This window comes from Thermobia domestica, chromosome 16, assembly GCF_964235325.1.
Source record: "Thermobia domestica chromosome 16, izTheDome1.hap1.1, whole genome shotgun sequence".
NCBI classification, from domain to species: domain Eukaryota; kingdom Metazoa; phylum Arthropoda; class Insecta; order Zygentoma; family Lepismatidae; genus Thermobia; species Thermobia domestica.
In genome coordinates, this window is record NC_137469.1 from 133,170,497 (window position 1) to 133,188,157 (window position 17,661).

At 34.4% G+C, this 17,661-nt stretch overlaps 1 protein-coding gene across 4 annotated transcripts in view; it reads left to right on the forward strand.

Annotated features, from left to right (window-relative positions):
• The window catches only part of LOC145673430 (uncharacterized), a 573,733-nt gene that overhangs the window by 28,779 nt on the left and 527,293 nt on the right, over window positions 1-17,661 (forward strand). For all 4 annotated transcript variants that reach the window (XM_081743127.1, XM_081743130.1, XM_081743129.1 and 1 more), the window contains exon 2: window positions 4,234-4,361. In XM_081743127.1, the coding sequence (XP_081599253.1) occupies window positions 4,234-4,361 (128 nt within the window). The remainder of the gene's footprint in view (window positions 1-4,233; window positions 4,362-17,661) is intronic.

The window sequence follows — 17,661 nt, forward strand, 5'->3', positions numbered from 1 at the left end:
AAGATTTTATTGGAAATTCAAAACATTTAACAGATATTTTACAACGAAATAAGGCATAATCGCCATCACTATCGTACAAAAACAGCCCGCGAAATCATTTTCATCATAAGAAGTGAAGAAGGAAGAAGAAAAGTGTCCTCTTCTTTTGAAAAAGGAAACGAGTACAGGACGTCCGGTATTGTCAACGTATAAAGCATGAATATACAGTTAAATAAAATTTGTTATATCCTTCACATCCTGCTGTGTTTTCTACTGTAAAAGTATGGAAAATTCTAGTAACTTTCTTAAAAATGTTGTTAGTAAAACAATGTACACAAACCAATGTAAGTACAATTTAAGAAAGTTACATATTTTTACGTTACTCCTTCAAGTAATAGGTCGATGAATTATTTTCAGATATCACCTACAACATAGACTAATAAACTTGGAGAAACGGAATTTCGTGAAAAGTGGATATTGAAAATTCATTATATTCACTGAATTTTATAATCATTTTTATATCTACGATACTGATATCTACGATTTAATTAAAATTATTAATACAGACAACAAACTGACAAGAAAAGTGAAAATAAGAAAGGTGTCTATCTTGTGAATAATATAGATGACCAATGTGAAAATAATATTATTGATCTTAAATTTCTTCATACACTCTTACATTGATTAATGTGTTTAGCTGATATACTTGGGGTCTTCTGTTAAAATCTAAAGTATAAATGATGTAATGAAAGCATTTAAAATTCTTTTCAAAGAGTGACAAGTAATCATATTTCGAACAGATAAGAGAACTTTCACTAATAAGATAAAAGAAAAGCATTTCAAAGAAAAGAAATGTAAATGAGATTACAACAAATATCAAGATGTATTGGAAGGATGTTGTTGAACGTTTTTACAGGACTCTCAAACAGAAAATGTGGAAGTACTTTAGAAAATATCAAACTTATCATTATCTGAATGTGTTACCACTTCTTGTGAAAGTGTACAACAAATGATATTATTCAAGCATTAACCCTAGAAAGACTATGCTCGTATCTGAAACATGAATTATTATTATTATTATTATTTGTTACAAAAAAAAAACAATGCAGTATATTCCACTTAAAAAATGCGAAGATGAACCTTTCATCAAAAGAAGCAATAACAGAAAAGGCAGAAAATTCTGAATACATATTAATCTGTATAAACTACATAGGAAAAAACTCGTGGCTAAAATTGACACCCTTGGTGTTTCTTGGGTTGAGATAGAACCTGCAAATATTTCTCAGATAAATCTACTAGAAGTGTGACATAGTCAATATGATAATAAAACAATGAAGAACGTAAACTTTGTGAAAGATAAAAATTCCTTACACAATGCCCATTAATAAAATTAAACGTAGGTTTGAAAGTAGACATATGCAAAATTTTACATTAGTAATTTCTAAAATGCAAAGGTAATATTCACAAATCCGCTTATTTATTAAATTGAAGGTTTATATAAAGAATCATTTGATGGATTATTTTCAGAGAAGAATTACAATCTACCACAATATCAAATACTTTTAACACAGATAACATGATGACACTAAAATTTTATTCTCTCGAAAGGATATGCGTTTTCTTTAGATTCCTCAATACCCATATTTTCCCTAAAGAAAAATATGAAGGTTGATAGTGATGTTTACGTTACTCCTTCAAGTAATAGGTCGATTGATTATTTCCAGATTTCACCCTACAACATACACTAATAAACTTTGAGAAACGGAAATTCGTGAAAAGAGGATATTGAAAATTCATTGTATTCATTGAATTTTATCATCATTTTTATACTGATATCTACGATTTAATTAAAATTATTAATACACACAACAAACTGACAAGAAAAATGAAAAAAAATGTTTCCTATATAATATTTCGTAACGAGTAAAAATAATGTTTGTTTCTTGAGGCGTCTTTTTAAGGATAAAAACTTGTTAGTTTTATTATCAGTTAGTGTTAGTACTATATTGAGATTTGAGTCGAAACCAGATTTGCAAGAAATACGTTTAGGACTTCCGTCTGCAGTGCATATATACTATAATATTTTTCAATCTGTAATTGTTCGAGATGCCATAATACCATTATTACGTATAATAAGCATGGATCCTGTAAATAATATTTTTCGAAGTGATGCTGTAGAAATTATTAATCCTCCACATTATGTATCTATAGTGAAGTTGCATCAATTTGAGCACATGAGAATATATAAAGTGCGGGACAGAATTAAACAATCAATAACACTATTGAAACTAATGACCATTTTGGTCGTTTATTCTTTCCTGCATTTCTATAAGAGACAATACTGGTTTTTCTTTGGTATTTACCTTCCAAACTGTGTGCACCAAATTATATTTATGCCTAGTGGGACAACAAAAACAAAATCAATAACCCATATTTATAATACTATCACAAACAAGCTCATTCTATAATTATAAATGTTTATGTTGACTACCTTATCAATCTTGACATGGTATTGGAAATTTTCTAGCAGAATTATTCATTCAGTTGTTCTTTAATGAAACAAGTTGCTAAAAATTGTAAGAAAGAAATTATTAATAATTGGAAGAAGTGTCATTAATGACATAATCATTGATAATGAACCTGTTAAGGAGTCCTTTAATTAACATATGGAAGAAGCAAAGACCATCTTACAACAAAACGCTACAAATAAACTCAAACTACTCCTATATTAGAATGTGCATATCAACGAAGAAATAGAAGAACTGCTAATTATTTCATCTTCAATCTTTCATCACTGAACGTCAATAAGGAGAGGAGGAGAAACAAGACAAGAGGAAGAGGAAAAGTACACACAAAACAAAGAAAAATAAGTCTTACAAGAAGAGAAGACAATCAGACTCATCTTTGAATGATCATAGCTTGCTTACACAATCAGTCGTATGAATGTGTGGAAAGTAAACTAGTCTTTTTCCGTCGATGCCAACGTAAATTAGTTTTAGTAGACGATCATGTTATTTGGCTATAAACCAATCACTTTTCTAGCTGGTAATGCACCTGTAGAATTTGTTGTTCCAGAAAATAGTGATCATTACATACACCGTGTATGTATCTTCCGAACTGAAAACAATTTGTATATATTGTCATATAACACCTTATTTTATGGTTCCGGCATCTATTACTTTAATCATAGAAACAGTATCTCTAGCACTGACTTTCCAAAAGGATACACTCTTTTTGTGTTCGGCAACACTTGCGATAGAACGGCGAGTTCTGCTCATCGTTGAAATCTTATTACCACTTCCAAATTCTAATAATTAGTAACAAATGGTGCTAAATTCAAAAGCTTTTCTCAATCTACTAAATTTAACTGAACTTCGAATAGAAGTCCTTTGGCAATCATTGTCCAATCGAACAGAAATTAACTTGCTTTTCGTAGAATTTGAATCATATCGCACACTCAACAAATGATCTTTCTTAGTTGCCACGGTAGACACACTCGTAGACATATTAGTACAGCAAATATTTAGCACAGAATAACTCACCGCTCATACTAATATCTGCGTACGCACAAAGAAGAAGAAAATTTATGTTTAAACTTAATTATATATGTTCATTGGACACTTTTAACAACAGCAATTGTATGAATTCCGAATGGCGCATGTTACTTCTAGACAAATTTAACTTTGTAAAGCAACATAACCACTTAACAAATATGAAATTAATGCTCCATTATCTGATTCCACTTTTTGATAGCGATTAGGTCAAATCACTCTCTGCCCTTATTGCAGTGTTTCACATGCCTCCTTTCCACATCAATTAATATTTTACAGTTTATGATTCTGTGTGGTTGATCAAGTTTCAAATCACTCAATTTCGTAACCAATACCAACGTAGTAATGTTAAGTTTAACTAATGAAGTCAGAAAAGACGCCATCTTTGATTGTATCTTCTCAGTACAGCTAACAGAATGTTTTACTCATACACGGACTCACTTAGCATCCATCCTATGACGTCATATGACGACATCCTATTTCATTTGCCATTTTCTCACGTAGCTCTTTCCTCCCCTATATATCACATTACGTAATCACCACGTAATAATCATGTCACCTCTCATCCTTCTCTTCCTCCCTACCACACAAACACAACTCACTGCAAAACATAATTTACAAAATGAAGACATTGCTGAGTACCAAATGGAGTCCAGTCTAAGTGTTTTATGTTTACTGTAGCTCATGATAATATTCTTTCCAGCTGCTTCACAAACTGGAGGCTATTAGTTTAGCAATGGTAAAAATTAACGACACAATCCAGGAGGTGATGACAGAGATGGGATTATGCTACTCGTTCAACTTAAAAGTAGCTAGATATCTACCACCAATGTAAGTATGATACATCTTTAATATAATATTATAATAGTTTTCCTATTGTATTGGAAGTTTTATGTTTCAAGTAATCTTTGTTAGACAGTATACATTTTTCAGTGATCTGCTAGTTATGGATCACTTAGGAGACAATACTGAGGAGTCTTGTCAATCCTGGTGATTTTGGAATAGCAATTATCATGATTATGCTCATGTATTTTAAGATAGATTTCGTTCTATTTCGTATATTGTCCATTTCAAGCACTTCTACCAAAGGTGTTTTTGACCTTTTTATAAATAAACTTTGGATTAAATGGATGATATCCTGTAAAAAAAAATAATTGGTATTTTAATTTGGATACAACGTTATAACTGTACGATTACCATAAATTAAACATAACTTTCTTACAAGGCTGTCTAATTCTTTATTATAAATTAACGAGAAATGTTACAGTTTCGGAAGTATATCACTTCCTTCTTCAGACTACTATTCCAACTGAAATCATAGATAACATAAATATCGTTTCAGCGGGAGTTCCTTCAATAAAAGAACCAAATGGTTGTTGCCGCTCTGATGGTAAAAGGCCTGATGGCATGACTTTGGTACCGTGGAAAAATGGAAAGGCACTAGTCTGGGATTTCACATGTTCCGATACGTTTGCTCCTTCCAACTTATCCCATTCTTCAATTCAGGCAGGTCTCGTCGCCGCTCACAGAGAATCAGACAAAAGACTAAAATACTCAAACCTATTGGACAAATATTGGTTTGTAACAGTAGCAATAGAAACTAGTGGGTCTTGGGGTCACGAAGGATCTAATTTCATTAATGAGGTTGGTCATCGAATAGCAATCAAAACTGGTGACCCCCGAGCTACTGCATTCCTTTTCCAACGTATCAGCATCGCCATCCAGCGCGGGAATGTGTCATCGATCTTAGGCACATTACCTCCTGGTAAAGAACTGGACGAGATTTTTCTTCTATAACACACAATAAGACGGAAGTAGAGACATCCTAGGAGGCTGACAACCACTTTGACTATGTTCATGAAGAATGTTTTGAATCCAGTTTGGATAAATATAAATTCTAGGAAGTCATTGCTAATGCCGGTAAATTTGGGAGTGGTAGCAACATTATCTACAGATTTTACTTTGTTGCTCAAAATCGTTAAAGACCCGAAAGATATTGTCAAGCTGTCCGATGTTTATTTTGGAACAAATATGCTATAACATATTGTAAATAAATGTAAATTTATGCGTACTTTCTAAATATAATAAAACAACATAAATATATATGTTAAAAGAAATATAAAGATTAATTAACAAGTATTATTTCTGTTAAGAGCAGTGGCGAAGGGCGGTAAGAGGCCCTGAGTCCCGGCCTACTCATTTACTTTCAGAAATTATCTATATATATAAAAGAGAACGCACAAATCCTTTGTTACCTCATCACGCTAATACGGCTGAACCAATTTCTTTTATTTTTGGGGGGTTATTAGGATTTGGACCCTAGATGGTTTTTATCATATCACTTTAATTTTTAATTACCAGTGTCTTGAGATAATTGACCATTCAAGTGTCCATAACGTACAAATCCTTTGTTAGTTCATCATAGGTAAAAATAAACGTATTTATATGCAACCCGCATGACCGTGTCACTCGGCGGGTTAACATAAATGACAGGCGATATAATGTTAACATTTACTGCAATCTACTATGGTTTTTATCATATCACTTGAAAGCGAAAACTTCCGGGGTGACCGCAGCGAAGCGGGGCGGGTTAACATAAATGACAGGCGATATAATGTTAACATTTAATGCAATCTTCTATGGTTTTTATCATATCACTTGAAAGCGAAAAAGTAAAAATTATCTAAGTAACAAAGTTTATTGCGTTCCGGGGTGACCGCAGCGAAGCGGGGTGAACGCTGCTAGTAATTTATAATTAATTAATTTTCCTTGCACAGAATGCATGATATTTTCTAAGTTGAAAAAAATCGATAAAAAAACGTGGTTGGCACCACTGCTAGGAGGCTCACCGAGCAGTGTCTCAGACGGCAGTAGAACTACAGCCAAGCTACTCAGAAAATCCCGCGAGAGAACGTGTTGGAAATGACGTTTTGTTCACCAGCGTATAACCTGCGAAAGAGACCGGCCTCAGCGCTTATCGACTTTCGTTTCTACCTACTAGTTTCTCTCGAGACCTTCGATTTCGATTCGATATATCAAACAAATAAAAGAGCAAGATAACGTGGGCTTCATTCCGTTCCAACTTTGTTTAATTTTGCGGACTCTAACGCAACGCAAAACCTGGAACAAGAAATTCTAAAGGTTCTACGCCTATTATCGCAAACTAATGCCCCTTTATTCCGTTGCGTTGGCGCAAACCTGTACGAAATCAGACTCGTTGAATTCATTAGAAAGAGTGTATGTTTTTGAGATATTGTGAGTGATTTTTTTCTTACATTTGCAAAAGTGAATGATAGAAAAGGACGTGGAGAATATGAATATACGTAATATAATTCCTATTAAAGAACCTTCTATGTCAGTGGTCTTTTGAAAATTAATGTATTATTAAGGAACGAAAACTAACGCCTGTGTTGAAAATAGAATAAACAGAGAATAAGAGAGTTCTGCGTGCATTGGTACCAATATATATATTTGTAGTTGTTGAAATAAAGAGCTAAGTCTGATTCTGTTTTCAAAGGGGAATTAAGTGACACAAAATATTTTGATTCAATGCTTGTCATGTGTTTTGAACAATATAATTAAAGACAAAATTTTACAAGCAGAGTTTCTGTCAGTACATGTAGACTAAACAACATATGTTTCTTGTGAAGCACAGATAATGTGATAGTCCATCTTCCTCACCCGATCATGCCAATTAAAACAATTAAATTGCATATGACGATTTAAGATCATCTATGAGTCACATACGTCAATTTCATTATGAAAATTGAGATCCGGATCGAATAAGTGCTGTCGATGAACTACAGTTGCATTAAATTTATGTGAATTCGTCTTCTTGTATTTCTGTAGTAAAATATTTACGTCTAATCTGTTTCATTTTACTATTATTATTATTATTATTATTATTATTATTATTATTATTATTATTATTATTATTATTATTATTATTATTACCGTTATTATTATTATTATTAGTAGTAGAACATTGGGCCTACCCTCTTGAAACTATCACCCTTCGCCACTGGTTAAGAGTTTAAAATGGTCACAACAATGGGCATAGATTTTGAATTTTAATGAAAAATTGAAAAAAGAAATGATTCTTGATTGGTAGAGATAACAAATTATGTTATGTTATCTATGATTTCAGTTGGAATAGTAATCTGAAGAAGGAAGTGATATACTTTCGAAACTGTAACATTTCTCGTTAATTTATAATAAAGAATTAGACAGCCTTGTAAGAAAGTTATGTTTAATTTATGTTTAAGATGGACACAAGGCCTTTTTATAAAAATATCTACGATTACCATGTAGATGTAAACAATTTTACTGTACGTTCTATTATTTAAAATCGGAAAGATCACTTTTGTAATTAACTGATATGTACCTAGGTATAATGCAGTTAATAATATATTTTACTAATTGCGGAGACCATACGATTTTAGTTTACTTTAGGGTTTGTGCTATTTAGATTTTAATTTTTAATTGACAAGTTACCGTGTGTATCACAACATTAATTAATATATGTAACCTCCACCAATGAGCAATCAGGTCAAAAATGCTCAGAAGACATGTTCACGAACTTAATCCCCACACTGTACAGATTTCATGTCATGATTGTATAAGAATAGATATTGTATATATAGGGTGAATGTATTTGAAACGGAAATTGTATTTTAGATATTTGGAGGGTGAATTTTTTCAAAGATAAGCATTTTGTTTTGTTAGGTTATATGCTTTATTTTATTTAGTATACAAGGTGCGTTACAGTTTATTTACAGCATCAATCCATATACATTTAAAGTATAAGACTTGAATTTCATAACTTTGTTACTAAATAATGGAACTTGTGTTCAAAATAATAGCTACGTTATGAATTATGTCAAGTCAAGCATGAATTTTACTACTTAAAACTTTGTATTTACTATGTACATGTCTTGCAGGGTGTGTGAAAAGATATAGGAACACATCAGTAATTTTACCAGAACTTCCATTACTTTTGAAAAATGTTTTGCTTGCATGATATTCAGTTTATTAGTTTGGACAGCCAACCGTCATATGGATTATGCTTTGAAATCAGAGTTCTTTTATTTCTAGCGGGAAATTTTATATGTTTGTGAGTGGTAAAAACTCGCTACTACATATGAACTGAATAAATGTTTTACAGGATAATCATTACCTTAGTAGATTAGTTGGATAGCCACATACTGATTAAAAAGTATGATTACAGAAATATTCGTCTTATCCCGTACTCTCACCAAGAATTGAACGAGGAATCCCACGAAAGGTTACAACTAAGCACTTAATAAAATATTTAAGTTTAACGTTCCTTGATTGTTTTCTTCAGGCTATTGTTTTAAATTTTAAAAATCGGTGGAATAAGAATGTGGGAGAAGACGGAGTATCCCAGAAACCAACGGACGAATTTGTTGTCCACCATAAACTTATTTGATCGGGAATCGAAACAGAAGTAATCGCTCTACCAATTAGCCAGCATGTACTCTATAACTAAGACTAGAGGATAATCACTTGTTTGTAAGGAATTCAATGAGAAATTGCTGATAATTGCAGGGCTGAAAAACTTATTTACGTTATGTGATAGAGGGTGCTGTGGAAAAAATATAGCGAGAGGAGTTAAGAGTTAGAAATGATTTCAGTACTGACTATTGATCTAGGCGAAGGTCATAGCTGAAGTGTTTTATGGAATGTTTTTAGTTTGAGCTCATTGATAATGACTACATTATTACACTTTCGAATTAATATAGTGAGGATAATTTAAACTTTTGCCCCAGGATGCGCTCGAATCACCAACCTTTGTTAACAGCTGAACGCATTAGCCGATTGCTCATTTCTTATTGTGCACAACAATGCTTTATTACGTAAGCCTTTCTTTGAGTTGTTTTATAAACATTTAAATCACTTTGACAAAAGATTGATAGATACAATTGTTTTGTATCGATAATTTTATACCTTATGCATTGTTTGCGTTGATGTAAAACTTTTTTGAGGAAACTATATGAGAATAAGATTATGTGTAAGGTAAGAATGTAACGTTTATGCTAAACTATAAAACGTAGATTTTAATTGAAGTTGGGAATCAGAGATCCAAACATTGGCAAGAGGTAGGACTATATACACAATGTTTTTACTCTTTCATATAGTTGTATTTAAGTATACAATGCACGAGAATACTAGAGCGTTTTTCACAGTCCTTTGCACGCTTCAAAAACAAACCGCGTAACTTGATGTTGTATCACTGCGCGTACGACTATTTGCTGATTAGCGAAGAGGAAATTGCTTCGTCCGTTTCCCGCAATATTACTGCTGCAGCACGTACATGTATTTCTGCTACTGCGATGTGCATTACTCGTCTCACTCTCACACCATTGCCGTGATACAGGGCAAAATACCCAATACTATATAATCCCCCCTCCAGGGACGGCGCCAGAAACGTTTGATGGGGTGGGCGGAAAAAGGCGGACCTAGTTGCTGGGTGGGCGGACAATGGAAATAAGAACTGGGCAATGTAGACACTTTTTTTTTTTTGACAATAATTAAGCTTCAATCTTTAAACTCTCTAGTTAGCTAAGGCTCAGACTGAAATAGGGGAGGGACAAGGATGTGGAAAACAGCTGTCTTGGCCTTATATAAGGTACAATTCTGGCATTCGCCTCGTGGGACTGAAGAAATGCAGAATTTAGGATGGGCTGCGGGAGTTCGTGGCTATATGCTCGATCTACCGAATTCCGCGTAGCAGACACACTACCTTTACTTCCAGTTTTTTAAACAATAATAACGGTGTGTACTGTGTAGTCGATGAAGTTCAAGACAGCTTTACCTTCTCTCCCTCCAAAAATGCACATGAATGCATAGAAATAAAAGAATGTTCAAACAACACAGACTAACAGATAATACTCTACCTTTCGTTAATGTCATAAAATACACAATAAGTAAGTAAAGTAAAACAAGAATAAAATAGGCTATTGCAAACATTTTTTATTTTTGAAGCATTTATTACAAAAAAGCAAGAGAAAAAATATAAATCATTTATATTTTCTCTCGTATATTCTTAATTTCTGCACATTAGATATTTTGATGTGATCTCTATATGCAACAGCAAAGATTTATGTTACTAAATGAATAGGGGAATTCGACAGCATAATTGTTTGATCATACCTTACACAGAAATCTTTAAAATTGAAACTGAAGTTGAAAAAAAAAATAAAACAATTATAAATTGGATAAAGAAGTAAATAGCAATAAACAAAACTTCACCATGATCCACAGAAATAACAATGTATTTTAAACTATGAAGGCCAGGCCCGTATCCAGGAGAGTCGAGGGCCCCCCTAAATTTTTACTGGCCCCCTCTAAAATTTTCACAGGCTTGCAAATGAGCTATAATCTGGTGATGAACTATAATATTTTTGGATCGGGCCCCCCCTAACTTTCACCGGGCTGGCTACGGGCCTGTGAAGGGCTGATCACATAGTACGAACAAGCTTACAATAAACTTTTATACCTGCACTTTAATGGAGTACATTGCGTTGATTGTTATGTCCAACATTGAATAATTTTACCACATTCTCTACAGCAATAATCATTACAAGTTTTCTTTCTACTGAAAGGAAACAAATTATTTTTTACATGAATTCCTGATGACATTACAATGCATATTCTCAATGAGCAGTTCATCCTTAATACTTGCGCCAGAGATTTGGGTTATTGAGGGGGGATTTAGATTTCTGAGCTTTCGGATCTAAGGCCATTTAGCCCGTCACGTTTGAGGGATGATGTCCCTCGGGGATCACATTATCCGGGGAGAGGGAAGGAAGAAAGGATTGGGGAAGGAAGGAAGCGGCCTGGGACCTATAAGTTAAGTACCACCCAGCATTTGCCTGGTGTGAATGAGGAACACCCAGGAAAACCTCATACAGGGTGGCTGGCCTGAAAAAGCGTTTTTTTTTTACAATTTTTCGACCGAGTGCCCCCACCGCTCGCACCCGGGACCGCTCGCACCGAACACGAGAGCGATAGCGACTACGCTACGCGGGGCCACTATTTAGGTTATTGAGATTAATATAATTAATTTATATGCATGTGTAAGTAGCTATGTGTGTTTTGTACCAGATCGCTTATAGAAAGGGTTACACATAAAAATAAGAAAGGTCAACAAGAGCAGACGAAACAAAAAAATGATATATTAAGCGTAAGATATATTGTGTAGAAACATCAGGAAGTACAATACAGCAAACTAGTATTTTGTATGTCCAACAGGGGCTTTCTGCAGTGTAGCGAATCATCCAGGCATGTTGGTAACAAGGTTATTGCAAAATCCAGCGTCGATTTCGTAGAATCACACACGGAATACCTGTTCCGTGATTTCCATTCTATAAGAGATAATTGTCTATTCAATCTTCTGCTCATATTGATTCACACATTTTCAATTGGATTCATGTCAAGTGAGTTTGGAGGCCACATGAATTTCTGAATACTCGTATTCTTGAACCACGTATTAACGATTTTCGCTCGGTGACATGAAGCATTATCGTCCTGGAAAACGAAATAGTTCATATTTGCTTCACAAAAGTAATCTTTAACTGTTGTAAAAACTTTACGTATCAGAATTTGAAAATAGTTTCGTACATCAACTGACCCTTCACATATATCAATCGTTTTGACAGCTGTAGCGGTGAAGCAAAGCCACACCATCACTCAGTGACTGAATATTTGCACCTCTTAAATGCAATCCTTGTCAAGTTCCACGCTCGTGCGTATCCACAACTTCACACTATAATCGTTTGCCACTATTCTAAACTTCTTTTTGGCGGAGAAATTGACGTGTTTTCAGTTGCCTTAAGTCCAAGTTGCATATCGGCTCCCAAACCTACGTGTTGATGCCCTCTGTGATTTTGTCAGTTTCAGGTTCTTACGAAGTTTCTTCTTCGTAACATTCTCTTCATACAGTAAAGACAATACATCTGTACGAGTAACTGCAGTTTCCAGGTCATCACAAATTAGAGAAGCGAGTTGTCGGGAACTATTCCTTCATTATGCAATGGTATTGATTTTACTTGGCCATCTGCTGTGGTTGATGCTTTCTTTTCTGTATCATATTATTGACGAAGGGACGATTGTTATGCTGTCTTTGCTTGTGAATTACTCTTGGGATTTTGAGTATCCACCCATCTCCCTTCGAGATTTACCGTAGCTGAGCAAAGTAAGAATTATGCCTTGTTTACATGGCGACAAATCACATTTCTTACACACCTTATTTGTTTACAGTCCATATATATATATATATATATATATATATATATATATATATATATATATATATATATATATATATATATATATCAACAATATCAAACAAAAACAGCGCTGCACGACAAGAATACTGCCACTTGACACTGTCCAAACATTGAGAAACCAAAGAACAATCACAAAATACTATTTACCTGGACCTACACATCTCAAATTCAAAGCAGAATTCTTCCTACAATAACTTGCGAGGTGCTCTCACTGCCATCTGAAGAGAATATTATTGCTACATAAAAAATTAGCAAGCGCCGTTGTACACCACAAGTATCACATATAACGCAAATGAACTATCCCACTGTTTGTTTCCTTCTATTTCTTTTCTAGCGGGTCGCAACTACGGTTTTCTGTATCAGTTACCTTGAGAATTGAGGTGTCGCTATTTTTTCTTTACAGAGTGTAGATATGTTTTAACCCGTCTAAGACACGAGAAAGAACGTTCACATGGTGAACTAGATACAGGAATGGTGACAGCAATTACGGCTAATTTGTGAATTTCATGAAAAGCAATTTTGAAACGATCCATCACTTCAGTAAACTGAGAAACGGAGGTAATTTTGCATTGCTTGTCCTCCTCGTAACGTTTCAAAACTTTCGTGAGAAGTTTCATTTCCACCTCTACACTATCGACATCACATCCAAAATGACGCGTGCAAGTGGTTCAATTTTCTCAAATGAGAGGAAATGTTCCCTTTTAGGGTGAAGACTGCTTTTTCCAGTGTAAATTGGCGTTCAGCTGTATCTGGAATTATGTTTGTAAATAAAATCGTTGTTCATTGCACAGATAAACAGGGTCCTAGAACCTATTACATTACAATCAATAGTAATGCCTATTGGTTTTGAAGTACAGGATGTCATCTTCATTATTCTACTTCTGTTGGGGTGGGCGGATGGGTGGGCACGGCCATTCATCGGGTGGGCGGTCGCCCACCCTCGCCCACCCTTAGTGCCGTCCCTGCCCCCCTCCTTTAAGGGGAACTGAACATTGCTATTTTGCTCTAAACTGTAATGATAGATGAAATTACAATGAGTTATATCAAATTATCAACTGAACGATAAAGAGATGGCGCTGGTAACAGTAAGCATATATATCATTATGGGAGATTATTTATTTTTCATCCATTACCCAAATCATTACGCATTTTCATGAAAAACAAATGATACTTTCCCACCCCCGCTTAAGTTCTATATATTGATGTGCTTTCTTACATTGTATAGCATACGAATGTACGAATAAAAACTTTAGTACTACAAAGTAAATAAATAAATATTGTATGAGAACTTGAAAATTAGCTATTATAAGTCTTAAGTTTTCTTCAGGTGAATTGAACAACGTTTCTATCGTTTGATAAAGTATTTGCTTTTCTTCTGCACTTACGGGTTTGCCTTGTTTATGTTTAACAGAATAAGTCGGAGCTGCAGGTAACCTGCTGGTTCCTTGGGCGACATCTTTAAATTGTGGCGCGCACTTCGCGTGTTTTGTCATTTGTTGTAACACTCTTTTCTTACAAATTCGATTTTGGTTCAAGATTTTGATCCTATATAGATACACACTTTGAGTCGGATCCTAAATGTTCTTACTGTGCCTTAACAATACATTAATTACCATAATACATGGTATTTGTTGTGTACTATTTGCTCATGGAAGAATGAACTGTTATTAGTCTCATTTTCAATGTTGCTAACTCATAGTTATTTTTCAGTTTTTCACAAAAAATGGTTGTCAAACAGTTGTCATTTCATGAAAATGGGCTAAGAAAATGGAAAAGAGAAATCAAATGTACTAGCTGTTTTTATTGAAGATAATAAGTTCCTTATAGTATTTCAGATCTTTGTTTGACTTTTCATTAGAGATGAGGAAATAGTCAATTAAAAAATAAAGAAAGAGAGAGAGTGAGTGAAGGGAATAGAGAAGTTAAAGAGGATAAAACCTGTTCTAGTGATTCATTACGAAGTAATATGAGGCTAATTTTTTAGTTATAATTTGTATATTGTCTTTTTAAAATGCGATCAGAATAAATTACTATTTAAAAGATGCAAAAACCAAATATTCGGTGCCAGAAATGAAATAATGTACTGTACAAAGAAATCTTCAACATTTAAGAACTTTATAATATTGGATAAGAATGTTCATAACTTTTGAGTCTTATTTTTTCTGGCTGCAGTGAAATTAAGAGAAGGTACTATATGCATGTTAAATAATGTGTCTTTATTCCTATGTAGAATCTAAAAGGTTTCTTGGAATTTGGTGAATAAGATGTGGATAGAGTCTTCATAACCTGATAACTGATATTTGTTTATGGAGTAACTTTCCTGTCAGGCATCAAATGAAAGGATAAGTCACGAGGATTCAAAATATATTTTATAGGTATTTTATTACATTTAACAAAGGAAATAAAATAATAAATTCTCTATTCAATAAATAAGTAAATTCAGTAGTTCTCAAGTTCTTGCAGAATGAACAATTGCTTGTTCCAAACACTCGCTCGCCTGTAATGGAAACGTACAAGAAGCTCAATTTCGAAATGAAATGAAATGAAATCTTTTACGTCCCACGATTATGCAGGCTAGGCTAATGGAGACGGTGATAATGAAAACCTGAATGAAATGGTGGATTGAAGAAAGTGGAAGGAAACTGAATAACCCAGAGGAAACCCACGCACACGGTGTTTGTCCACCACAAGGTTCACTTGGCGCGAGCTGGAATCGAACTAGGAACCCCATGTGCCAGTGGTGAACCCTCTACCACTGAGCCACCGTGGCGTCCCAAGAGCTCAATTTTGAATAAAAGTTCTGAGTACAACTGCACATGTTTCTAGATCTGATAATTAACTCCTTTGTGGCTATATGATCCGCATACTCGTCATCGGGCGGGAGACCCGCCTTCGATTTCCGAAGGAAATTCATGTAGCTAGGATCACTCGTTCGGTTGTAGGTCCAAATCTCATAGAACCTTATTGTTGAAGGGGACGATAAACTTTAATCCATCCATCTAACCATAGATCTGCTAGTAGGACCATTAAATCATCATGTAATAGTGGCTCTGAATCAAAACATTTTAGGTAGATTCTCAGCTAGAGGAAACGTGAGGAGTGGGGATAGTAAGTTTTAGTTGTAATTTACACTGGTAGAAGAAATGCAACGTTCTGCCCTTCTTCCTCCTGGTGTGTGTCTGCGTTTACATAATAGTTCAAAGATTCAGGAGAGCAGTGCGTACGCCACTGCAAACGAGAGAAAATGGTTCTTGATTCTCCTATCAAAAGCCCATGCCATTTCATTTTTAATCTCATTGGCTTTTCCCTTTCAGTTTGTTTATTCATTTCTTAGCACAAAATTACATATAACATTTTTTGTTTAATTAGGTGGCAACATTTCTGCACTGCAGTCTGCATTGTTTACAAGGGGTGCAAAGCTTCGTGAAAATCAGATTTCATTATTTGATGTGTCTTGTATTATATTTATGTGGTACCATTTCGTATATGGTCGATTTCAAGCACTTCTACCAAAGGTTTTATGGCTTTTCTATAAATAAACTTTGAATTCAATTGATGATATCCTGTAAAAAAGTAGTTGGTATTTTAATTTGGATACAACGTTATAACAGTACGGTTCGATTCCTTTATCGTTCCTGTTCGTTAGGGGGCTAAATATAACTGCCCTGTGTACGATTCCTTATGTCCCTGTTCGAGCTTGGCCAAATATAACTGTACGAGGTTATATCCTGTATGTTCATGTTCAGGCTTAGCCCAAATATAACTGCTATGAGTTCAATCCTAGTGAAGGTCACTTGTTTTATCCCACTACCGAGATCAGTCTCAGTGTTGGTTCGGAAATACTAACAAAACTGACTTTATAGCCGCTGGACAATATGGTTCGGAACACAGAGTTCGGGTCAGAAGATTTGGGGAAATCGATGTCAAAGACAGATTCTAATTGTCTCTCTAGTGCCGATGCAGTTCAATAATATGAATATTATTGTGCTGTGTAATAGTTAATTTAATCATGCTGAAAAGGACAAACAAGTTATATTCTGTTATGCCTTAAAATAGAGATTTATACTTTATTGATATGTGTGGTAATATTACTTTGAATTTAGGTATTGCAACATTAATTAGTGACATTTGAAATTCACTACACTATCACAAATCGGATTACACAATTGTCACTTGAATTTAACCAATTTGAATGTAATAGAACATTTTATAGTTAGCTCAATAATTCGCATTACGATCGCGGAAGTCACAGGTGTCGCAGGTTACCAGTTGGAATTCGCTGCTCTATTTGTTACTGTCGTTTCTCAGTTTCACTGGTCACTCACATTATTTCTAGATGGAGAAGATTCCTTGGTGTTTCCATGAACAAGTATTTAAAATACTGAATTTTCCTTGACTTTCTACTTTATGGTAGGCTGGGTCTCTTCTTTCTAAGATGGACTTGCGATTAATTTTTAAGGATGGTTCTGGGAGCTTCTGACATTTTTCTTGTTTTAAAATAATAAATCTTCTGCGATGTATTTACTGTAGATAAAAATGTAGATTTATAGAAACTACATAGTGTAAAGGGATCTGTGTGTTGGTGCTGGCGCCACATTAGAGGCTGTTAGTGACCGAACTATAATTGATTGATTGATTTTGTATATAGAATATTTTTCAGCGAACAACGAGGTGATGCGTGTATTTTTGTCCGTGCTGTTTGTGTTTTGTGAGATTTAGTGTATTTTGGGAAAGGGCAGAGACCTATGCATTGTTATTGTGTGTTTATATGGTGACACAAGAAACAAACGAGATGTGAACTATTGTCCTGAAGAACCAGC